The sequence below is a fragment of the Phyllopteryx taeniolatus genome, chromosome 5, assembly GCF_024500385.1.
Source record: "Phyllopteryx taeniolatus isolate TA_2022b chromosome 5, UOR_Ptae_1.2, whole genome shotgun sequence".
Classification (NCBI taxonomy): Eukaryota; Metazoa; Chordata; class Actinopteri; order Syngnathiformes; family Syngnathidae; genus Phyllopteryx; species Phyllopteryx taeniolatus.
The window spans coordinates 4,587,677-4,613,815 of record NC_084506.1 but is presented as its reverse complement, the minus strand read 5'-3'; the positions used below and the strand labels follow the sequence as shown (position 1 = coordinate 4,613,815).

Sequence of the window (26,139 nt, the reverse complement as noted above, 5' to 3'; positions counted from 1 at the left end):
AGAGTGCTCAGAACCTCAAACTGGGCCGAAGGTTCACCTTCCAATAAGACAATGACCCTAAGCACACAGCTAAAATAACAAAGGAGTGGCTTCAGAACAACTCCGTGACTGTTCTTGAATGGCCCAGCCAGAGCCATGACTTAAACCCAATTGAGCATCTCTGGAGAGACCTGAAAATGGCTGTCCACCAGCGTTCACCATCCAACCTGAAAGAACTGTAGAGTGTCTGCAAGGAGGAATGGCACAGGATCCCCAAATCCAGGTTTGAAAAACTTGTTGCATCATTCCCAAAAAGATTCATGGCTGTATTAGCTCAAAAGGTTGCTTTAACCAAATACTGAGCAAAGGGTCTGAATACTTATGTCTGTGTGATATTTCAGTTTTTCTTTTTTAATAAATCAGCATAAATTTCAACAATTCCATTTTTTTTCTATCAATATGGGGTGGTGTGTGTACTTTAATGAAGGGGGGGGGGAATTAACCAATGATTTTAGCAAATGACTACAATATAATAAAGAGTGAAAATTTTAATTTACTTTCCGTACCCACTGTATGTTAATGCTCAAGACAATTTAGTGCCAGCGAGACAGCTTTCTAAAAAGCCGACTTGGTTCATTCATTGCAGGTACTTTTGAAAAAAGAGCTAAAAAAATATTCTTACCTATGAAAGGTTATTCCCAGTTCAAAGTTCCCTTGTTGTGATTGTTCGACATGTGTGCAACTGTACGCAACACAATGTGCAGGCATCAGTTATTTTGGTTTCCGACCGTGGCGTCCGTCCACAAACATGGAACGCGCCGACACTTGACCCACACTAGCTTAGCTACATAGAATGCGCTGATACTCTTTCACCACTAGCTTAGTGTCGCCGTAGGGGGAGTGTCATATCTACATTGTAAAATTTTTAAAATGTAAGCAGTAGAAAGTACAGATATTTCTGTTTAAAATGTAAGGAGTAAATTTAAAAAGTCGCCAGAAAAATAAACACTCAAATACAGATACCTAAAAAAATCTGATTAGATACAGTAACAAGTACAAGTACTTCGTTACTTCCTACCTCTGCAACAAGGTAAAGGATTAGAAATGTTTATAAGGTTGTTGATGACATTTGTTGGAGTTAAAGGATTACTGAAGGAATAAAAACTTCAGACTACCACCAGTAAAGCATCAAAGATGCTACCCAGATATTTGGGGCATTTTCATTCTTGTGTGCTGTGCCTGTCAACTTTATTACTGTAAAACCGGACTCATAAAGGCCTATTCTATTCAATAGCATTTACATTTCAAGGGAAATCACAAAAAAAGCATTTACAAGTAAAAAATAATCACTTACCTGTTCATCTTCTATCTCCAGCTCATCACTAAGTACAAGCTCCAGCAACTTTTCTTTTGTCAAACTATAGAAGTCCTCAGATTCTCGTATCTAAAAGACATTGAACACTTCTCAAAACCATGATGCACTTACGTTTATCAGTATCTGTTAATTCAGAAATACCAACCAGAAGTTCTGTCTCAGTCGGTCTACCAGCCTCCCTTTTCTCTCAAGAACAATATAACTATGTGAATTGGTCTTTCTTCATTGACTCCTCGTCTCCCTCCCATTTTAGTTGAACTGTGTGTTTGCTCTTCTGTGTTCTTCAGAGTCAGGGAGAGGCGTGAAGCAACTGGAAGCAAGTTGTTCTCTGTCTGTCTCTCTTTTTGCAAAGATTTCATTAAAATGACAAAAGACAACATTGTTTCCTGATTTAATTCCAAAACAAAACTTGGTGTTAGAAGTGGGATCTCAGGATTGACTGTCAGACCAGGGACCGGATGGAGACTGATCATCCAACTGTGATAACTGTCTTGCCCCTTACCAGAGACATTTTGACGGGGGGACTGGCCGGCCACTGGACAACTGAGTGATGCTTTGAGATCCACACAGACCTCCGTTGGCCTCCAGATAAAGAAGTATTGTAAAATAATTCAACCATTTCTGATTTCACATGGTGGAAAGCAATGTACTGTGTTTGGAACAATCTTGCCTTTGTTCAACAAGGTATTTGCTCTGTAACTTCCATTGAGAGTTCTGAACAAGGCTGGGTTTAGAGTCCTAGGGAATACTGCCTCTCAAAGTTAAGTTTGAGTTATAGTCTCTCTAAAAGCAACAAGCCTTGTCTCGTGTGTCTAAGAGCACCGCAGGTTTAAAATCCAGAGGGGGTTGCCTTTGAAAGCACCAAAACAGTTTTAAAGTCCTAAGAGACGACAATTTCGAAGACGTTTGAATATTAGATGTATAGAAGAAGCAGCGCTTCAGATTACAGGTGAAAAGGGCAGAGCGACAGCAAAAAGAGTAAGGGCTAATTACCAGTGTACACGTCACCTATTATGTCTCATATGAGACAAGAATATGGAGTCTGTGGAATGCGTGGAGATGTGGATAAATGAATGAATTGAATTTATTGGCAAATGATGGTGGACCATAAGTATTTGGTCATCTACAAACAAGCAAGATTTCTGTCTCTCACAGACCTGTAACTTCTTTACCTGTATTAATGGCACCTGTTTGAACTTGTTATCAGTATAAAAGACACCTGTCCACAACCTCAAACAGTCACACTCCAAACTCCACTATGGCCAAGACCAAAGATCTGTCAAGGGACACCAGAAACTAAATTGTAAAACTGCACCAGACTGGGAAGAGTGCATCTGCAATAGGTAAGCAGCTTGGTGTGAAGAAATTAACTGTGGGAGCAATTATTAGAAAATGGAAGACATACAAGACCACTGATAAGCTCCATCGATCTGGGGCTTCACACAAGAGCTCACCCTGTGGGGTCAAAATGATCACAAGAATGGTGAGCAAAAATCCCAGAACCATGCGGGGGGACCTAGTGAATGATCTCCAGAGAGCTGGGGCCAAAGTAAAAAAGGCTACCATCAGTAACACACTACGCTGCCAGGGACTCAAATCCTGCAGTGCCAGACGTGTCCCCCTGCTTAGGCCAGTACATGTCCAGGCCCGTCTAAAGTTTGCTAGAGAGCATTTGGATAATCCAGAAGAGGATTGGGAAAATGTCATGTTCAGATGAAAGAAAAATAGAACTTTTTGGTAAAAACTTTACTTAAGGGGCATGTGTGGGGAAAAAACAGGCACTGCTAATCACCTGTCCAATACAGTCCCAACAGTGAAGCATGGTGGTGGCAGCATCATGCTGTGGGGGTGTTTTTCAGCTGCAGGCTCAGGACGACTGGTTACAATTGAAGGAAAGATGAATGCGGCCAAGCACAGGGATATCCTGGATGAAAACCTTCCCCAGAGTGCTCTTGACCTCAGACTGTTTTGTAATTGTAGGCACGTTTCCTAATTAATACAAGATGTACTCGCAGGGCAACTCTTGTCGCCGATGTTACATGTGCTTCGCGGTTCCGCGGGGACCACAACCAGGGCCACGACCCGCAGCACCTCAACGCGAAAATACAAAAGACCAGTGCAACAAATACGACACTGGCTGATCTGATGAGCAAAAATGTTGCTTAAACGTAACAGTAGCAATAGAGGATGTCCGCTCCAGAGGTGGGTAGAGTAGCCAAACATTGTACTCAAGTAAGAGTAGTGTTACTTGACAATAATGTGACTCAAGTAAAAGTAGTCCTCCAAAAAATTACTTGAGTAAAAAGTACACACAGGAATAATTACTCATGCACTGAGTAAATAGTGAGTAACTTCTGATTTTTCTTAACCACAGCATGAACATCAAGAAAAAAAAAATTACAAAATAAAATGTGAATGTGCAAATTCTGATGTTGCTGTGTGTGTGTGTGGACAGTCAACACTACAACAACGCATCCGAGTAGCGCGCAGTTGCCTTCATGGTCACGACGACCTTCCCAACATGGCCCCAACGTAGGCACGACGATCAGCGGTGCAGGCTTACCTAGTGTGAATACCTCTGCCCGAGAAGCCCAATAAAAGACGTGTGACGTCATGTGACTTTCTTGTGTCAATTGATTGGTGAACTAGACTTAAGGTCACTACCGCTGAAATTGGATTGGCGCAAACAGCGCCCGTTGCAGAAGTCGAAGTTGTAGTCTCGCGCACGAAATAGTTGATAAATCAGCAATAATTGATCAATAAAAGTAGCGAGCAACATTTAGATCATTGTAACGGAGTAAAAGTACCATTACTTCTTAACAGCAGAACCGGCGGAAGTGTTTTTTCTGGTCTCGTCAACTCCTGTGACTTGTTCCAAGCAGGTCCCGAGAGCACAGGCGGAACCTCAGGCCAATGCGCTCGCATAGTCGTCTACCGCGGAGAATTATTAAGAAATGACATCCAAGTGTTTTTCTTCTGGTCTCGTCAACTTCTGTGACTTGTCTAAAGCAGGTCCCAACCGCATAGGCAGAACCTCAGGCTAATGTGCTCGCATATTCGTCCGCCACGGAGTAATATTCAGAAATTACATCTGTGTGTGGATGGTGAATGTGTGGAATGGATCTCGCTGCCAGCGTTAAAGGAGGACGAAACAGCCTATGACGTCAGCCCCCCACCCCCTCCAGGAAAAACTCATCGAATCTATACGATTCACGTAAATGGCCTATTTTGAGTTAAAAACGGCGAATTGCGCTAAAAGGCGACTGATTTGCATGTATGTTTTCTGAAATGCTTGACAGTTTAATTTGAATTCCATTAAAATAAAATTAAATGTGTTTAACCTGGCCCTTCATGTTTTCTTAAAGAATTGTACCCATCTTACAAATTCTGCCTGGGTAATCAAACATATGAGCATAACTGTGTGTTTTCTCATTTACTAAATAAAAGTAGGGGTGTGAATTTAAAAATAAGAACAAGTAAATAAAAAGAAAGTAATACGTGTTCATATAAAGTGCTTAACTTCAGAGTAATTCTTTGGAAAAAAACTAACAAAATACAGATAATACTTGATGTTTTGGTCATATGGGGAGAAGCAAAATCATGCATTGTATACATGCATTATACATAGGTAGAAGGGTTTTCCAGAATTTTTACAACTTTGGGGGTGCGCATTATCCACGAGAAATTATGATACCATTCATTGTGAATTATTTTTTTTTCTTTTACAATACCTACATTATGTATTATGCGCACTATTGACTTTTGAAGATTTTTTGGGGAAACAATTGCACATTATACAAGAAATTACGGTATTCATTTCTTTTGCCATCAGTCTGTTATTTTATACATATGCTTTAACATACTCTGCATTCCATATTTCAGTGCATTAGTTAATGCTACACAGGCTGGAATGTACTTATACAAGACCCTTCGGAATAACCGTAGCCCACCAAGGTTTCTAATTGCCATAAAATCGGTGAAAATTTCCGTTAGTAGTCTATGGCTTTTCACATTAATGTATGTTACATGCAACATAGCTGATGTTCATTTTTTTCAGTTTTACAGTAATATACAACTGGAAGTGACAAACAGCTTGAAGCAAGCACATTTTGCCTCTCATTTAGAGAATTGATCACCAACTGTAAAACTGCACACAGCCCCTCCTAAAAAAAACTGCTTAAAAAGACAATTTGAAGGTTAGGGGCCGCGGTACATTGCAGGACCTGCAATGTGACTACTGTGCACAAGTACATTGCGATGACTATCTTCAAACGATATATTGTGCAGCTCAAATGTTTACTATTTGCGTGGTGACAGATTTTGACTTGAACATTTTAAAAGTAACACATCATCCAGAAAAGTGGGCACCCCTCATGTAGATTAATGTATAAAAAAGGAATCCACTGTGCAATTATCCAATTATTATAGTGTCGGTAAATTAATGGATATGTGTTAAGTGTGTCTTTTTACCGTTTCATAGTGTAGTAGGCACATCCTCCATGACAGCTCGTACAATCTTTTACACTGATGGGCATCTGATAATAGCATCATCCCCAAACAGTTGGATGAATGAAGGTTTTTTTCTAAAAATTCTGCTGCGGCATCCCGGATGTCATGAAACTGCAACATGTCTCCTGCTTCCAACAATGATTCAGCGTTCTCTTCATTTATAATGACTCGAGAAGAATAGGCGAAATCCAGCAGAAGCTCCAAGACCTGCAAGAGCAAATTAATAATATTGATGCATAGATCATTTTACACTTGAGACGATGTGAATCGCAGGATGCACATGTCTGAAAACAATAAGTCCTAGCCCTAGAACAATGAGTCCCTGCAACTTATCATCACGGAGTACAGATACAGTAATCCTTCACTATATGACGGTTGTTACTTCACGGTCCCGCGATATTGCTCATTTGTATTTGCACAATTTGTACCGTATTTTTGTGTTATCCATTGCTGTTGCTCTCTCTCTCGCTCTCTCTCAATATATTGGTGGTCACTGAGGCAAAAACTTGGGCGCGGGAGGAGTTCGTTGAGGAAATGGCTTTGAGGAAATGCTGGTCCACCATCCGGCGTCTTCAGAGGGGGAAGCAGTCCACCATCAACACTGTGTATAGTGGGGATGGGGCGCTGCTGACCTCGACTCGGGACGTTGTGAGTCGGTGTAGAGACATCGGGAAAGGTGCCTCTGGATTGGCAGACTGGGGTGATGGTCTACAGGTGGATCACACTCCTCAGTCTCCCTGCTAAGGTCTACTCCGGGGTGCTGGAGAGGAGGGTCCGTCGGGAAGTCAAATCTCAGATTTAGGAGGAGCAGTGTGGCTTTCGTTCTGGCCATGGAACAATGGACCAGCTCTCCACCTTCGGCAGTGTCCTCGAGGGTGCATGGGAGTTCGCCCAACCAGGCTATATATATATGTGTGTGTGTGTGCGTGTGTACGTGCGTGCGTGTGTGTGTGTGTGTGTGCGTGCGTGCGTGCGTGCGTGTGTGTGTGTGTGTGTGTGTGCACACGCCACCACAGCCAGTCCATGAGAAAAATGCAGACTCTTAACCGGTCCGCGGTGCAAAGAAGGTTGGGGAACACTGCTATAGTGCATTTCACACAAATATCTCAGCATACAGTACTTCTGTGCTCTGCTGAGCATAGTTTATTTTCTACTGAAGCTATTATAAACTGTGTAAAATGTGTGCTAGTTTTCACATCACCAGTATGTTATCCTGTTTATTTTCACATCACAATATACTGTATAAGGCAGGGTTTAAAAAAAAAATTTTTAAATAAAAAAAATTAAATTAAAAAAATCGCAATGTAATTTTTTCCCTATATCGTGCAGCCCTACAAGTTAAAGTTTAAGGAAGTTAAAGGTTTTTTTCTAATAATAATGCCTAAGACAAGCGTCCAAAACACATAACAATACAGATCAAATCACAGACGCCAGCAGGATGCCAAGACTGACTTTTAACCTTGAGAGTTCATTTTAAGTGATCTGACAAGTAGGATATAAAAACAATTTCAGGCAGTTCTTTTGATGCCAATGACATGGTCTTTTTTCCCTTCCGGCTTAACCACATTCAGGGATCGATCCCCACAGCAAATCATTCTCTTCAATCGCTTCTGTCCTCTGCATCCTATGGTCTAACTTCAGCTTTTTGTAAGTCTTAGTCCTTCCTCTTTGGTCTTTCCCTTTGCCTCCTACCTCGTGGTGCCATTTCCAGCATCCTTCTACTATCTCCAATCTCCTTCGGGTTGCATCATCTACATGGGATATAGTTCACCTTTGTGCACCTGCCTCCACTATTGTAAGTTCGCCTATGTTCCTTGCAAAATTCAGCACCGTCTGTCCTTCATAATTGCTTTCTCTAACACCAAACCTGCCGATCACAGTCTCATCACCTTGGTTCCCTTCACCAACATGCCATATTGAGGTCTGCTCCAATAACCACTCACTCCCCTCTAGGATTACTCCATCTATAAACTCATCCATCTCAATCCAGAACTTGTCCTTCTCCTCCAACTGACATCCCCTCTGTCAGGCATAACCACTGCCAACATTCATCATCACACCTTCTAGCCTGAGCACAAAAACAGCAAATGGTTGAGCTTTTCAGCAAATAACAGAGGATACCTTTAAAAAAAAAAAAAATATACAAAAATCGGCAAATTTACAAATGCAGAACTGTGAATATGTACAGGTTCACTATTTTCACTTCATTTGCAAGTAATATTGTAATATTAGTACCTCGGGGTGTATACTGTCTCTGAAATTGACTTCACTGTCCATACTTTCTCGTAGCCCTCCACTGAACATGGCTTCAAAGTAACGGCTACAAGCAGCCAATACTGCCCTGTAAAATGCAAAGTTTTAAGTTAGGCACTTCCAAAAAGTTGCCAACAGGACAACAGTTGTGCTCATAAGTTTACATTCTGAACCCTTGCGGAATTTGTGAAATATTGGAATTTTGGGGGGAAAATATGACTGATCATGTGGAAAACTATTATTTAAGGATAGTGGTCAGGTAATCCATTTCATATCACATAAATGCGTGTGCCCTTTTTACATCCTAATGATAATCAGAGGTGGGTAGTAATGCACTACATTTACTCTGTTACATTTACTCAAGTAACTTTCTGGATGAAGTGTCAGAGTAGTTTTAATGCATAATTATATTTTTTACTTGTGTGTATTTATTTACAGAACAGTACTTTTACTCCTTTACACTGAGCTACATTCTGTTCGCTATGTTTATTTTTATCTACTCATTTTTGCTTATGTGAACTATTTTGTTTTGGTTCGTCAGAGAGACTTTTGCTTCAGGTGCCGTCACATGACTCTGTTTCACCGATCCAACAAAAACACGAGTGATGTTTGACTTAATTTCATCAATCAAACGGAGGCAGGCAGTTACATGACCACACACAAAGCCTCTGCAGCCTTGCTCACACAGAAGCAAAGTTTTCAAAGCGGCTCATTTACGTGACGCATGGCAGGGGGAAAAAAAGTAGGATAAAACGGCACGACTCACATCCACAAGAGGCAGGAAATTCCTGGCCTCACATTCATTCCATGTTTACATCTAAAACTACGAAAAAGAACAACCCAAACGTGGAAATTTCCATCTACAAGAAATCTTTGCATATGTAGTCCTGTCACGATAATTTTTTAAAGACGTATGGTTTCCCAAAAACTATAACGATGAACACTATTGTTGTTTTTTAATCCCTCTGAAATTGCGAGAAATAAAGCCTTTTTATTATTTTATTGCTTTTAAATCAGTATTTTTGTTATTATTATTGTTGTTCTTATTCATGCATTTTCTGTACCGCTTATCCTCACTAAGGTCACGGGCCTGCTGGAGAATATCCCAGTTATCTTCGTGCGGGAGGCGGGGTACACCCTGAACTGGTCGCCAGCCAATTGCAGGGCACATGTAAACAAACAACCGTTCGCACTCATATTGACACCTACGAGCAATTTAGAGTTTTCAATGAAACTACCATGCATGTTTTTGGGATGTGGGAGGAAACCGGAGTGCCCAGAGAAACCCCACGCAGGCACGGGGAGAACATGCAAACTCTACACAGGCGAGGCCGGATTTGAACCCGGGTCCTCAGAACTGTGAGGCAGATATGCTTACCAGTCATTTACCGTGCCGCTATTGTTGTTGTTTTTATTATAATTTATATTCTTGTTTTTTTATTAAATTGTTTTTCTTTACTCTGAAATAAAGAATAATGAGCTGCAATACAAGTCGATATATTATTTATCTTGACAGGCCTATGCATATGCTTACTTTAGCCCCTCATACAATTTAAGTACCATTAAACATTGCTACTATGTGAATTTTGATTAACTTTGAACACACCCACATCCCCAGTTATAAGAGGTTGTGCACACTTGTGCAACTATATATCTTTATCTTTCTCTTTCCAATTGATTTGTACAGGTTATAGGTCACATTAACGGTGGAAAACATTTTGAATATCACAAAAAAACTGGCATTTGAATAGGGGCGTGTAGCCTTTATATCCACTGTACAGCTACCTTGTTCCTGTTTTTGTTATCTTATTGTGCTCTTTAACAACTGTAAACAAAAAAGTATAAGGCCAATTCTTGTGGCTAAATTTGCCTTAATCTATTATTTTCTAAAGATTGTAGTTATCTTTAGAGTTCTCCCGATCCGATCTTTGAGATCAGAAATCGGTCTGATGTCAGACAAAAAAAAAAAACAAGGATCGGACCATATCTATAATCTCTGATTTTACCACTCTTATACAAGCAGTCCTTTCCATGCTCCAGTCCAGCGCTTCTATCCAGCAGCGCCCGGTTGGCCCATGTGATTACAACAACAGGTTGCTAAGGTGTTAACATAGTAGCAAGGAGTAAGAGTGAATGTTGCTTGCGTAAAGTCGTTTATTGACACTCCTGTTGAAATTAACACAAACGCTAAATAACACTAAACACACACTCAAGTTGAGGTTCACTGTAAAACTAAACAGATACAAAAAAGAATTACACTTATTGAATGTTCAGATACATCACAGACTTAGTTTCTTAGTTTTAGCTAGCTAGACTTAGTTTATTTGCTTTTGTTCACAAAAATCGCTAGCTCATAGCTAACAAACAATTAATAAAAAAACACCACTGACGAGCATACGAATATTAGGATGGATCTCGTGGCAATATCGCTCTCAAAATAATGAGTATCGGTACACAAATACTGGATGAACATACAAAGTGTATAAACACAAACGGGCAATATAACAATACTGTCTGGCATATATTCTTCAAACTCTGCGAAAAACGATTTATAATAACAATATTCGACCGTGATGACTTCTACTTTCTTTTTACTCTAAGTGTGTATCTCACTGTGCGCACCACACTGACCCGCAAAGGTCAAGACGTGCACAGCACTTACCCATTTATGTAACCCATTAATAATAAATGGGACAGTTTTTCTCATACTAGTAGGGGAGGAAACCCCAGATTGTGAAGGAGGTGGGCATGATATACTTTTGTTTGAGGTATTTTTGAGTAGGTATAGTGTTTCTGCCCTTCAGATCGTCTTGCGAATTGATGCTATGACCATATGTTTGACATTTCACCATGGAGAAAACTGGGGCAGGGGAAATTAATTGTGGATTGAAGAAAAAAAAAAAGCAAAATGTCACCAGGGAGGCGTCCGGGAGGCATGCGAATCAGATGCCCCAGCCACCTCATCTGGCTCTTCTCGATGTGGAGGAGCAGCGGCTCTACTCTGAGATCCTCCCGGATGACCGAGCTTCTCACCCTATCTCTAAGGGAGAGCCCGGACACCCTGCGGAGGAAACTCATTTCCGCCGCTTGTATCCAGGATCTTGTTCTATCAGTCACGGCCCACAGCTCATGACCATAGGTGAGGGTAGGAACGTAGATTGACCGTTAAATCGAGAGCTTCGCCTTCCGGCTTAGCTCCTGTCATGATAATGTGCATAATATCAATAATTAGCATGGAACAATACCTTTCTATTGATACCAAATACCAATAGAGGCCATTTAATTTCCCCTACCCCAATATTTCTGCACATTTTTCTCCAAGGTAAAATGTTAAACATATAGTCATAGCATCAATTCGCAAGACGATCGTAAGGGTTAACATTGTTTTTCGAGTGCAGAATCACTATACCTACTCAAAAATACCTCAAACAAAAGTATATCATGAATGCCAACCTAAACCCTTAAATAAGGCACTTTTTGATGCTTGGCCCTCCGAGTGGAACCATAACTGCGATTTGGCCCGTGACAAAAACGAGTTTGACATCCCATTTCTAGCCCCTTGCACGTTGCCAGAAAAAAAATAGTATGTGTGCAGGTACCCCAGAGTTTCACCTGCCATCAGAATTTGTGACATTTTGACCTCCAGAGACCTCATCAATAATGTCATGTTAATTTGCATAATATCAAAAATGAGCATTGAACAATGCCTTTCTATTGATACCAAATGCCTGTAGGTTTTATTCATTTCAAGTACCTACTAGAGGCCATTTAATTTCCCCTGCCCCAGTATTTCTGCTCAGTTTTCTCCATGGTGAAATGTCAAGCATATGGTCATAGAATCAATTCGCAAGACGATCGTAAGGGCTAACATTTTTTTTCGAGTGCAGAATCACTATACCTACTCAAAAATACCTCAAACAAAAGTATATCATGAATGCCCACCTAAACCCTTAAATAAGCCACTTTTTGATGCTTGGCTCTCCTACTAGTACCTACTGTTGCTCAATAATGAGCATTATTGTTCTCTGTTTGAGTAATATCTGTGGATCAAGCCTTTTCTAAAATACCACACTACAAATTAAGCACATTATGTATAATTATTTCTGAAATTGGATCGGACCGGTATCGGCCAAAACTCAAGACTGGCATCCGATCGGAAGTGAAAAAGTTGGATCGGCATGTCCCTATTTATCATTTGTTTGCAATTTTGTTAAGAATCTATATAATATTATTTTAGTTAAAGTGCTATTGCTGGCCAGTATCTGAATTTGTATATTCATATTTAATTTCATTTATTTATTTTTATTCTAATTTGACATTAATGCTCTGAATTTAAAAAAAAATTGTTTTCATCAATACCATTTTTTTGCTTTTACTTCTATTCGAAAGTAACAAAACTCTTACGTGAATACAATTTTTGGTTTGTCAAACCACCTCTGATGGGTACTGTAATCACCCAAATGCCCTGATCAATAGTTTACAGTACATACATATCTTGACACATACGGTTTTAAATGGCTATTAGTGGTTCGTGATTAGTTTCCACACCTGTGACGTGTTTGATTTTAATTACTGTCTGCGTGCTCTTGTAGGGATCGATGCGGCTAATCCAGGGCTGCACTGACTTTGCTGGCTACTGAAGCATGGAGAAAGCCAAAAGATAAATAAATAAATAAATAATAAAAATAAAAATAAAAGCACCTGTGAGTACTTGATAAATCAAGGGGCAAAAGAAACACTGTCTAAAGATTTGAAAATGGCAATCGGTAGTGTTCAAACTAATAATGAAGTAGAAAATGAGTGGTTCTGTTGATACCAAGCTACGGTCAGGTAGACCAACAAAAATGTCAGCCACAACTGCCAGGATGATTTCTCAGGGTGCAAAGAAAAACCTATAAACAGCTGAAATACAGACTTCTTTGCAACAAAGTATTTTTGCCTGATCACTCTTGTTTAATTTGAAGAATGGTACACATCTTACAAACTTTGCCTTATGAGCACAACTGCAATAAAAGTAAATAAAAAAGATTGAAAACAAAACTGAGTTTGTGCTTAACTAAATATCAACGCTCGATCAAATATTTTCCTTGTGGGATTAATCTACATATTATTATTAGGGGTGTAACGACTCATTCATTATATCAATTTATATCCAATTGGATCAATCTGGCCTCGGCTTAATATATATAAATTTAAATAGTTTTAAAAGTTAATCAATTGATAGTATCAATACTAAGAAATATTGCATTCGATTTAAGCACAGCAGAATTTATATGGATGTGTGTGTGTGTGTTTTAGCACCGTTAATGATAGACGTTAAGCGTGAGTCGATTAAGTTTCCTAAAGTGTCTATGACGTCGCAAAGGATCATGGGAGTATCAAACAGTGGAGTTTTCCCGTGATCCGCTGCATTGTGGCAGCGGGTGATGGGAGATGCAAATGCGCAATGCAGGAAATGTCACGGCGCACTGAGCAGAGCACTAAAACTTAACTAGTGGAACGTCCTGCAAAGCTTCAATTAAAAGGTATGGACGCATTTTTGTTTCGCAATAATAAAAAACGAGAAAGCAGAAAACATGACGGACGGAAGCAAAACACTGTTTAATGACCGTGGTCGTCTACAAGTCGGGGATTACAAGTAATATAAGAAGTCACTACATTGATGTACAGTTCCAAGAAGTAAGCGAGGCCAAACATTTATTTGTGAGACGTTTCAAGCACGTCTTCCTCATGATAGCACGAGAGCTCAAAGGTTGGTGAACATGCTTCAGCCAAAGTACAAAATTCCATCATGGACATATTGCAGCATAACACAACAGATAGTTGTACATCACAAGCTACGTAACCACTACTGGGTAGTAATAAATATGATTTGAACCTTTGAACATTACATCCGTCCATCCATCCATCCATCCATCCATTTTCTTCCGCTTATCCAAGGTTGGGTCGCGGGGGCAGTAGCTTTAGCAGGGAAGCCCAGACTTCCCTCTTCGCAGCCACTTCCTCCAGCTCTTCCGAGGGGATCCTGAGACCTTCCCAGGTAAGCCGAGAGACTTAGTCTTTCCAGCGAGTCTCCTCCCGGTGGGACATGCCTGGAAAACCTCACCAGAGAGGTGTCCTGGAGGCATCCTAAACAGATGCCCGAGCCACCTCATCTAGGTCCTCTCAATGCGGAGGAGCAGCGGCTCTACTCTGAGCTCCTCCCGGATGACCGAGCTTCTCACCCTTTCTCTCTAAGGGAGAGAGCCCGGACACCCTGCGGAGGAAACTAATTTCGGCCGCTTGTATCCGGGATCTTGTTCTTTCGGTCACGACACACAGCTCGTGACCATAGGTAGGAATGTAAATCGACCGGTAAATAGAGAGCTTCACCTTTCGGCTTAGCTCCTTCTTCACCACAACGGACCGATACAAAGTCCGCATTACTGCAGACGCTGCACCAATCTGTTGTCAGAAGTTCTGCCAGACGTTCCCAGCAGACCCTCACAAAACGTTTGGGCCTGCCAGGTCGGACCGGCATCTTCGCCCACCATCGGAGCCAACTCACCACCAGGTGGTGATCAGTTGACAGCTCCATCCCTCTCTTCACCTGAGTGTCCAAGAAATACGGCCACAAGTCCGATGACACGACCACAAAGTCGATCATTGAACGCCGTACTAGGGCGTCCTGGTGCCAAGTGCACGTGTGGACACCCTTATGCTTGAACATGGTGTCCGTTATGGACAATCTGTGGTGAGCACAGAAGTCTAATAACAGAACACCACTCGGGTTCTGATCGGGGGCGGTCGTCCCAATCACACCCTTCCAGGTCTCACTGTCATTGCACACGTAAGCATTGTAGTCCCCCAGCAGAACAATGGAGTCCCCAGCGGGAGTGCTCTCCAGCACCCCCTCCAAGTACTCCAAAAAGGTTGGGTACTCTGAACTGCTGTGTGGTGCATAGGCACAAACAACAGTCAGGACCCGTCCCCCCCACCCCAGGGCGGAAGGAGGCTTCCCTCTCGTCCACCTGGGTGAACCCCAACGTACAGGGGCCGAGCCGGGGGGCAATAAGTATACCCAGACCTGCTCGGCGCCTCTCACCATGGGCAACTCCAGAGTTGAAAAGAGTCCAACCCTTCTCAAGAGGACTGGTACCAGAGCCCAAGCCGTGTGTGGAGGCGAGCCAGACTATATCTAGTCGGAACTTCTCAACCTCACACACCAGCTCGGGCTCCTTCCCTGCCAGAGAGGTGACATTCCACGTCCCTAGAGCCAGTTTCTGTAGCTGGGGATCGGATCGCCAAGGTCCCCGCCTTCGGCCACCGCCCAGCTCACACTGCACCCGACCCCTATGGCCCCTCCCACAGGTGGTGAGCCCATGGGAAGGGGGACCCACATTAGCCGTTCAGGCTGTGCCCGGCCGGGCCCACCACGCACTCGCCTTCAAGACCCACCTCCAGGCCTGGCTCCAGAGGGGGGCCCCAGTGACCCGCGTCCGGCATAGGGAAACCTAAATCCATTAATTTTATTCATCATAGGGGTTTTTGGAGCCGTGCTTTGTCTGGTCCCTCACCTAGGACCTGTTTGCCATGAGTGACCCTACCAGGGGCGTGAAGCCCCAGACAAATTGGCTCCTTGGATCATTGGGACACACAAACCCCTCCACCACGATAAGGTGACTGCTCTAGGAGAGGTGAGCATTACATATTTTGTTTTCAATTACAGTAAGTGTGTTTATTTTTAACAAATGTAATATATGTTGAAAAACAACAGAGGTAGCAGGTAAAATCTACTGGTAATCCAACCTGAAGAGATGTTAGTTTCACTTTATTTGAAAGTATTTGCCCCCTTCTGAAATTCTTATTTTTTTGCATAGTTTCTCCACTTTAAAGTAAAAGATCATCAAACAAATGTAAATATCAGACAAAGATAACTCAAGTAAACATAAAATGCTGTTTTTAAAGGTGATTCTATTAATGAAGGAAAAATAACTATTCAAAGCTACTTGGCCCTGTGTGAAAAAGTAATTCCTCCCTAACGCTACAAACTGGTCAGGCCACCCTCAGCAGCAACAACTAAAAGCAAGAGTTTTCAATAACTGGCAATGAGTCTTTCAAATCTCTGTGGAGATATTTTGGCCCATTTGTTTTAGTTCAGCAACACTGGAGGGTTTTGAAGCAAGAATGTCCTTTTTAAGGTAATGCCACAGCATTTCAATCGGATTCAAGTCTGGACTTTGATTTGGCCACTCCAAAACCTTTTTTAAGCCATTCAGAAATTGACTTGCTAACGTGTTGTGGATCGTTGTCCTGCTTCAGAACCCAAGAGTGCTTCAGCTTTGAAGTCACGAACTGATGGGCCTGAATGTTCTCCTTCAGGGGTTTCTGGTAAAGAGCAGAATTCATGGTTCCATCAATCACGTCACGTCGCTGAGGCAAGTCATCCAGGTCCTACAGTTTGAAGCACCCCCAGACCTTCACACTACCACCACCATGATTGACTGTTGTTATGAGGTTATTTTTCTGAAATGCTGTGTTACATTCATGCTATATGTAAGGTGACACACACCTTCAGAAAGGTTCCATTTCTGTCTCGTCAGTCCATAGAATATTTCCCCAAAAGTCTTGGGAATCATTCAGATGTTTTATTGCAAAAGTAAGATGAGCCTTCATGTTCCTTTTGGTCAGCAGCGGTTTTCAACTTGGAACTCTGCCATTTTTACCCAGTCTTTTCCTTATTGTTGAGTCCTGGACACTGACCTGCAGGGAAGGCCTGCAGTTGTTCAGATATTGTCCTGAGTTCATTTTTTACCTCCTGGATGAGTTGTGGCTGTGCTCATGGAGTAATTTTTGTTGGCTGGCCACTCCTGGTAAGGTTCGCCACGTTTTCTCCATTTGTGGATCATGGCGCTCACTGTGGTTTGTTTGAGTCTTTAGCTTTAAAAATCTTTATAAAGCTTTATAAATGGATTTGTAACCCATTCCGGACTGATAGAGGTCAATTACTTTATTTCTCATTCATTCTTAAATTTCTTTGGATCGTGGAATTTTGTTGCAGCTTTTTGAGATCTTTTGGCCGACTTCATTTTGTCAGACAGGTTCTCCAGCCATTCTCAACACCGCTTATCCTGTTCAGAGTCACATGGCGCTGGAGCCTATCCCAGCAGACTTCGGGCGAAAGGCGGAGTACATCCTGACCTGGTCGCCAGTCAGTCGCAGCAGGGCACATACAGACACAGACAACCATTCACATTCACATCAGACAGGTTCTATTTAAGTGATTTCTTGATTGAACAGGTCTGGAAGTAATCAGGCTTGGGTTCGGTCAGTGAAAATGAACTCAGCTGTGATTAGCCACAGTTAATTTGTGACTTAACAAGGGGGGCAATTACCTTTTCACACACGGCCAGGTAGCGTTGAATAGATTTTTTTCTTAATTAATAAAATCACCATTTAAAATCAGCATTTTGTTAACTTGGGTTCCATCCATCCATTTTCTTTACCGCTAGGGTCGCGGGCTGCTGGAGCCTATCCCAGCTATCTTCGGGCGGGAGGCGAGGTACACCCTGAACCGGTCGCCAGCCAATCTCAGGGCACATACAAACAAACAACCATTCGCACTCACCGCACTCACATTCACACCTGCGGGCAATTTAGAGTCTTCAATCAACCTACCAAGCATGTTTTTGGGATGTGTGAGGAAACCGGAGCGCCCGGAGAAAACCTACCCAGGCACGGGGAGAACATGCAAACTCCACAGGCAGGGGCCGAGATTTGAATCCCGGTCCCCAGAACTGTGAGGCAGATGTGCTAACCAGTCGTCAACCGTGCCGGCGTTTACTTGGGTTATCTTTGTCAAATATTTACATTTGTTTGACGATCTTAAACAAAGTAAGGAAACTATGGGGAAAAAATAGAATTTGATAAGTGGCAAATAATTTTCACAGCACTGTAAAGTGTGAATGTATTTTCCATTAATGGTTTAGTGTATGTCCATAAGTAATTTTACCTGATACCTTTACAAGAAACAAAAGGAATTTAGAAAATTTCACCTGTACTGTCCAGTATCAAGGTATTTATTTTACACTCGCACTGGTTGAATTTTGGCTACTGAATCGATTTCAAGCCACTGCATCGTTTTGGATCGTATCATTCGAGATGAACCAAAATCGTCCTGGAATTGAATCGGCAACCGCTAATCGTGATACAAATCAAATCATTGTTAAAACGAATCACTACACCCCTAATTATTATCGATCAAAGTTGATAATGAGCGATTAAAATATATACGTACATATACAACAAGCAGAAATACATTTGACGCAACAACAATTTTCTTACCTGTGACATTGGAAGGACCGGTCCCGAGCCCACAGTGTGATATCTGTGAACATGCACTGTTTCCTCATTGTGTTTAGATGAGTCAAGACAAGTTCAGGGTGCGAAGGCTTGTGGAACAGGGAAATGTTCATGGATCCCGTGCTGGTGCGGGATTTCCGATTCTCATGAACAGTCACCGACATGGTGGCGGTCCTCACTCAGAAGTCTAGTTATTAAGGAACAGAACAAATACAACACAGAAAAGCATAAATACTACACTTTCGACAGTGCATAATTTTCACAAATTTCATGATAGAATATCAAGTTCCAACAGAAGCAATCCTATTTTAAGGAAAATTGGCTTGTCAGGTTTTGTGACCAAATTAGACCAAGATAAATCATTACAAAACTTGTTCCACCACTAATGTGGCCTATAAACTGTACAACACAATTAAACAATAAGAAAATATTTTGTTCAAAATTTACAACTGTGGATGTGGCAGCATTCAGAACAATCCAATCAAATTCAAACTCATGTTAAATGGGAGTCAGTAGCACACAGCTGCCACCATTGAAAGTGCCTCTGATTAACCCCAAATAAAGTTAAGGTGTCGGCTTTTGTATGGCATTTATTTTGCTTTCAAGCTAAAGACTGAAGGTTTTCTGCTAACATTGAACTTTAGAACTGTTCATAATTCCCGCCACCTAGATTAAAGCCCCAGTTCCAGCCTAAGAAAAACAGCTCAATGTTTGCTCAGCAAACATTCTGCTAGAGGCTACAACAGAGCCTTTAGGGGTCACCAAGCAATGAAGTCGAAAGAATTGTCTGCAGACCTCCGAGACCAGATTGTGTGAAGGCACAAATCTGGAGAAGGATATGAAAGAATTTCAGCAGCATTGAAGGTCCCGAAAACCACTGTGGTCTTGATTATTCGGAAATGGAAGAAGTTTGGAAAATGGAAATGAAAACAGAAGAACTTCCTAGATCTGGCCGTCCGACAAAGCTGAGTAACCAGGCAAGAAGGGCTTTGGTCAGAGAGGTGAACAAGAACCCTATGGTCACTAAGGCAGAGCTCCAGTGTTCCCTTGCAGAGATAGAAGAACCATCCAAAAGATCAACCATTGCTTACGCACTCCATCAATCAGGCCTTTATGGTAGAGTGGCCAGAGGGAAGCCACTTCTCACTAAAAGGCACATGGCAGCCCACTTGGACTTCGCCAGAACACACATTAAGGATTCTCAGACATGCAGAAACAAAATTCTGAAACCAAAATAGAACTTTTTGGCCTGAGCAAGCATCATATTTGGAGAAGAAAAGGCACTGCTCATCATCTGGCTAACACCATCCCTCCTGTGAAGCATGGTGGTGGCAGCATCATGCTGTGGGGCTGTTTTTATGCTGCAGGAACTGCGCAACTGGTCCGCATAGAGGGTAAAATGACAGCTGCCAAATATAGAGAAATTCTTCAAGAGAACTTGCTCCAGAGTGCTCTGTAACTCAGAATATGGTGTCGATTCACCTTCCAACAGTTTCACTCAAAATTTAGCAAGAGTATTTGGGATTAAGTACTTGTGTGTGTGTGTGTGTGTGTGTGTGTGTGTGTGTGTGTGTGTGTGTGTGTGGCCTTAATGTGAACCATTTGTAACACAACAACATAAATACAAAGATGCATATATCATTTCAACTTCTCTCATCAGACAGACTCCCAACAAATATGCTTTATATATATATATATATATAATATATTAGTAATCTCTAATACCAAACCTTTTTACATACTCACTTAACATGTGGTCTACAGGGTAAACAAACATACATTATCTTCAGATGTAAACACGACAAGAGGTTATTGTGGCAACTCAGCTACCACAAATATTCCTTCACAGTTAATAAGACCTTCTTAAAAGATCTACTCAAATGGTTATATTCAAAGGCATTTTTTATACATGTATTTATTAGATTCAGACTTCTCTTAACACATTGTTCTTCGTGTGTGTGTAAGTTTAAATAATGACAACTATTAACACATTCACTGCCATTGACAGCTTTGGAAGTCAAATGTCCATGTTAACTGGGAAGGCTGGCAGTGAATGAGTTTTAACTTACATGTGCATCACATAGGTATATATATATTGATTGGCAAGAGTTACTGACTTCTCCAAACAAGCTATGACTAAAAAGGACTACAAAATGTGAAAACCTTGAGTTAAAAACAAAACACTTATAAGCAACAACAATAACATTAAAAACAAATCGACCAACACTGCTTCGCCATACTTTGACCATTATTTAACATACCAAAACAAAGTTAGCACATAAGCTATCTACCGACTCATTTGATTACATTATGAATGTAAGTAACATTTAAAGCATTCTTTTCTCCTATATATTCTAGCGCGAACACAGACTTCGATGAGGCCATATTTTTAGCTAATCATTTTTATTTGATAGGTAAACGTGTTCAGATGCTGCTACATGTCCCAAGCTTTGAAATGTACTCATTTTGCTGGCAGATACCAAATTTACCACAACCGTCTGTCTGACGAGAAGGACGGACTACTCAATGTGTACGAAGTTCAGCAAATGCCGTCAATGAGAAAACATTACGGAATCGTAGGCTAATGTCTCGAAGAGCAGTTAAACAGTGGTCGCGCTGTTGACTTTCTACTGATAAAAAAAAGACACAATTGTTTGATTTATTGTACTCACAATTCCCAAATCTAATGTAAAATCACCCGAGGATTGAGCATCAGTCGTCAAGTCGAAACCTCCTGTCCAACACAAGATCCTGTTGAGTCGACTGAGACTGAAGCTAGAAACCCCCTCCTTCCAAAATGGGAACAATCGCAGAGCGAACCAATGACATTTGTTCTTACTATGATTGAATGTATTTCAGGCCAATCCACATATTCGTTGGCGTTTACGGTTAAAATGGATGCCAATAGAATTGAGACTAGGCGGGACTTCTACGTCTTCGCTCGTCAACGAGCAAGATGATGATGATGAGGAGGAGTAGGATAATTATAATTATTGTTATCCATCCATCCATTTTCTGTACCGCTTATCCTCTCTAGGGTCGCGGGCGAGAGACTGGGTACGCCCTGAACTGGTCGCCAGCCAATCGCGTTATTATTATTATTATTGTTGTTGTTGTTACTACAGTGGTAGTGCTTGCGAAGCAAGCAGCCCATATTACTGTGCTGCAAGTTTATTATTTTCTTTATTATTTTGCTGTTTTTTCTGGATGTCACAGGCTGAAGCTGGGACATCCAGTCTGGCGGTGGCACTTTCAGGCTGGATGTGGTACTTCCAGGCTGGAGCTGAGACATCCAGGCTGAATGTGATACTTCCAGAATCAGAATCATCTTTGTTTTGCCAAGTATGTCAAAAACACACAAGAAATTTGTCTCCGGGAGTTGGAGCCGCTCCAGTACGACAACAGACACTCAATTGACAGAGAACACTTTTGAGACATAAAGACATTGAGAAAAACAGTCACTGAGCAATAAAAGGTTGCTAGTAATCTGGAAATGCCAGTTCAAAAAAAAAAAAAAAAAAAAAAAAATATATATATATATATATATATATATATATATATATATATATATATATATATATATATATATATATATATGCACCACGGTGAACTACTGGTTAGAGCGTCTGCCTCACAGTTCTGAGGACAGGGGTTCAATCCCCGGCCCCGCCTGTGTGGAGTTTGCATGTTCTCCTTGTGCTTGCATGGGTTTTCTCTGCGCACTCCGGTTTCCTCCCACATCCCAAAAACATGCATGGTAGGTTAATTGACAACTCTAAATTGCCCGTAGGTGTAACTGTGAGTGCGAGTGGTTGTTTGTTTGTATGTGCCCTGCGATTGGCTGGCAACCAGTTCAGGGTTTACCCCGCCTCCTGCCCGATGATAGCTGGGATGGGCTCCAGCAAACCCGCGACCCTAGTGAGGACAAGCGGCTCAGAAAATGGATGGATGGATGGATGGATATATATAGATAGTATATATATTATAGAGATATATATTTTTATTTTTTTGACAATTGTGCAAAAAGGTGCAGAGTCCTCTCGCAGTTAAAGCAGTTTGAATGACTTATAGAGCAATAGTCTGGTGCAATGACCATTGTGCAAAGGGTGCCGAGACTTAAAGAAATGTATGCAGTTTAAAGTGACGAGGAGTGCGATAATCTGGGACAATGTCGATTGTGCAAATGTCGCAGATGCTACTCAGGCACATGATTGGCCAGGATTGGTCAACAACCGATATGCAAATAGTTCAGCGTGGCGAGACTACAACAGTGAGTGCATAAGTAATGTATACGTGGCCCGACAGAAATGTGACAACAAACTCAAGACAGAAAATTGGCAGCATGTTGCAATGGAATTGTAAGTTAATTGTTTAAGAAATTAATGGCAAGAGGGAAGAAGCTGTTGGAATGTCTGCTAGTTTTAGTTTGCATTGTTCGGTAGCTCCTACCTGAGGGAAGGAGCTGGAAGAGGTGGTGACCAGGATGTGGAGGGTCCAAGAAGATTTTGCATGCTCTTGTCTTAGTTCTGGCAGCATGCAAGTCCTCAAGGGTCGGGAGGGGGGTACCGACAAGCTTTTCAGCAGTTTTGTTTGTCCGTGGCAGTCGGAGTTTGGCCTTTTTTGTAGCAGCACCAAACCAGACTGTGATGGAAGAGCACAAGACTGATTTGATGACCGCTGTGTAGACTGCCTCAACTGCCTGTGGCAGTCTGTGCTTCCTCAGAAGCCGCAGGAAGTACATCCTCTGCTGGGCCTTTTTGAGGATGGATTTGATGTTTAAGTCCCACTTCAGGTCCTGAGAGACTGTAATTCCCAGGAACTTGAAGGTCTTGACGGTTGACACCCAGCGTGAAGTGCAGCTGTGGCAAAGGATGCCTCATGAAGTCCACAATCATCTCTATAGTCTTGAGCGTGTTCAGCTCCAGGTTGTGTCAGCCGCATCACAGCTCCAGCCGCTCCACTTCCTGTCAATACGCAGACTCGTCACCATCTTTGATGAGGCCGATGACTGTTGTGTCCTCTGCAAACTTCAGGGGCGCCCTGGTGTTGATGGTGCGTGTAGATGAGGTGGCCTCCCCCAGCCTCACCTGCTGTGTCCAGCCCGTCAGGAAGCTGTAAATCCACTGGCAGATGGCAGGTGAGACGCTGAAACTTAACAGGGTCTTCTTTCCCCACTGATTATGCCAAGCTTGGTTGTGGTTTCGCTAGATGGTGGGTAGGGACAGTAGGAATCTCATTCATCCATTCATGCGCGTCACTAATTAAATGACGAGGCATTTGGCTACCTTAAGAGAGTCATAGTTACTCACGGCGTTTACCCGCACTTCATTGAACCTCTTCACTTTGACATTCAGAGCACTGGGCAGAAATCACATTACGTCAACACCTGCTGTGGGTGGAACCTGGCATGCATCCAGAGTCACCGCCCACTGTGGCGGGTTGAGACGGACGCTGAGGGTGGCGGTGGGCGGGGGCCGGGCAAACGGTCGAGGGAGGGCAAACCCCCGACTCGCCACCGCTGGGCGGGTGGCTGCTTCCCCAGCCGTGGTGCTCGCCCAGCCCCCTTTGGCTTCTCTGAGATCGCTCACATCGCCGCTCTGGGTGCCTGGGTCGGCACCCGTCCCTGCCCCTCCAGGTTTGGGGACTTAGTACTGACTGACACAACTGCTGTTCACATGGAACCCTTCTCCACTTCGGCCTTCAAAGCTCTTGTTTGAAATATTTGCAACCACCACCAAGATCTGCACCTGTGGCGCCTTCACCCGAGTGCGTGCCCGAGGCTTCCGTGCGCACCTGGCAGGCCCTCCGCGGTTAGTTATCGCAACTGCAGACAACGTCTGGGTGTGGGCCCGATGCTCCAGCGCCATCCATTTTCAGGGTTAGGTGATTCAGGAGGTAAGTTGTTCCACACTCCTTGCTTACCAAAAGTCCCCCATTAGGCGGCTTGCATTCCATACGCGGTTCCAGGCCAGCAAGCCAGGCTTCTTACCCATTTAGGGGGGGAGTGTCCGGGCCTTGTGGCCGACCAGCCAGCCGCTAGGTTGAATCCCCCTTGCGGACTGCGCGGGCCCCACCCGTTTACCTCTCAACAGTTTCACACCCTGTTGAAGTCTCTCTTCAAAGTTCTTTTCAACTTTCCCTTAAGGTAATTGTCAACTATCTGTCTCGTGCCAGTATTCAGCCTCAGATGGAGTTTACCATGCGCTTTGGGCTGCATTCCCAATAGACCGGGCCTGCCCTCGTCCGGAGCTGGCTGGAAAATGTTTGTGCTCATCGGGAGGCCTGCCGCGGTTGCCGTCTGATGCCGGTGGGGCGGCGGCCAACCCTGACCGGGCAGCGGACTCCATGGGTGGACCGCTGGGGAAGACGGGGTGTCACGGTCTCATCCGGGAGTGGGCCTCCCGAGCGTTGAAAAACTGCACAAGTCCGGACGGACTTGTGCTGTCACCAGTGCCATTCGAGTGGCACCTACGCAGGCCGGAAAAGCAAACTCGCAAGCTGTACGAACCCTCCGCCCGAACACCGGCGCGAGGCCGGCTGCAGGGGCCATTCAATGGGTCATTTCATGGGTGGTGGTGTGTGTGTGTGTGTTTTATGCATATCCATCTGTTGAGCTCTTCAACCAAACCCACTGTCGTGCTTTTTCAGTTTGAGAGATGCTTCTTGTGTTATCACATAAGTTGAACACAAGTATTTTGTGGATATTGCTACATTAAATTTTAAAGACTGGTGTCGTAGTGGGTCATATTTGCAGTTGGTTAGGTTTAACATGATGATCACATGTGTCAGTGCTTCGTGAATAGAGTAGATGACAGGATGACCAAAAATATGTACTGTCTGTAGTTTAACTCCAAATGTTGTTCTGTCGCCGTTGTTTGCAGGGGTATACAAATTCACTCTCATGTGGATAACAAGTCATGATATAAAGCAGACTATTAATACATTTTAGGTTTGTAGTTAAAATGGGTGAACTTTTATAATCTTCAAGGATGCAAGGACTTTAATTATCATATTATATAATATTTCCATGGCCCTTTGTACTTGAAAAGAACGTGTTCATTGTGCACGTCTTACTTAGAATTTGTACAATGTGGTTTGGCCATTGGTATCGGTAAAGTTTACATTATTATTAACTAAAATACAACTTCCTACTATTTCCTGTGAGATCTGACCTTTGAGCATGATGTCTTGCTCTCATCATCAAGTAATACCCATATTATCCTCCTGAGAGTTTGACAGCTTGTGCTCTTCAAGGTCTCTGCTTTCCTTCGCTTGAATCTGGATTTTTTTTTTTTCCTCTTAAAAGCTAAAAATATTCTTGACCACGGATATCAGTACTGTGTTACGCAACTTTGAGTTAGAAATGAGGAATGAGAGGCTGAGTTTAAGACTTTAGGAGCTTGGTTCTAAGTAAACAATCATGGAAGATGGACAGCTTCCTGGAACTGCTTCACAGGGGAAACTAGCCAGATTTAACTTCAAACTTTAGGATTGATCAGTCTTTAAATAATGTAGAATATTACAGGTTTTCTGTGCTCTTGAAAATGCAAGACTTACGTAGAGTAGTAATAGTAGAAATATGTTTATGGAAATGAATCCAGAAATATCCTGGGAATGTTTTTGCTGCATAATGTCAAACTAGAGGTATTTACATCTGCCCATAATCCTGCGCTTCAGGTGAG

At 42.5% G+C, this 26,139-nt stretch overlaps 1 protein-coding gene across 3 annotated transcripts in view; it reads right to left on the bottom strand.

Moving 5' to 3' along the window:
* enc2 (ectodermal-neural cortex 2) overlaps positions 1-21,248 on the bottom strand; it is a 40,613-nt gene extending 19,365 nt beyond the window's left edge. Inside the window, exons 1-5 of one of the 3 annotated variants that reach the window (XM_061772882.1) lie at positions 21,130-21,248; positions 18,440-18,644; positions 8,099-8,204; positions 5,825-6,070; positions 1,334-1,423 (exon numbers count right to left, since the gene is read on the bottom strand). In XM_061772882.1, the coding sequence (XP_061628866.1) occupies positions 1,334-1,423; positions 5,825-6,070; positions 8,099-8,204; positions 18,440-18,621 (624 nt within the window). In that variant the 5' untranslated portion in view covers positions 18,622-18,644; positions 21,130-21,248. Of the gene's footprint in view, positions 1-1,333; positions 1,424-5,824; positions 6,071-8,098; positions 8,205-18,439; positions 18,645-21,129 lie in introns of those variants that run through there. The other 2 variants (XM_061772883.1, XM_061772884.1) reach the window with 2 other exon arrangements.
* Positions 21,249-26,139: the final 4,891 nt, after the last annotated feature.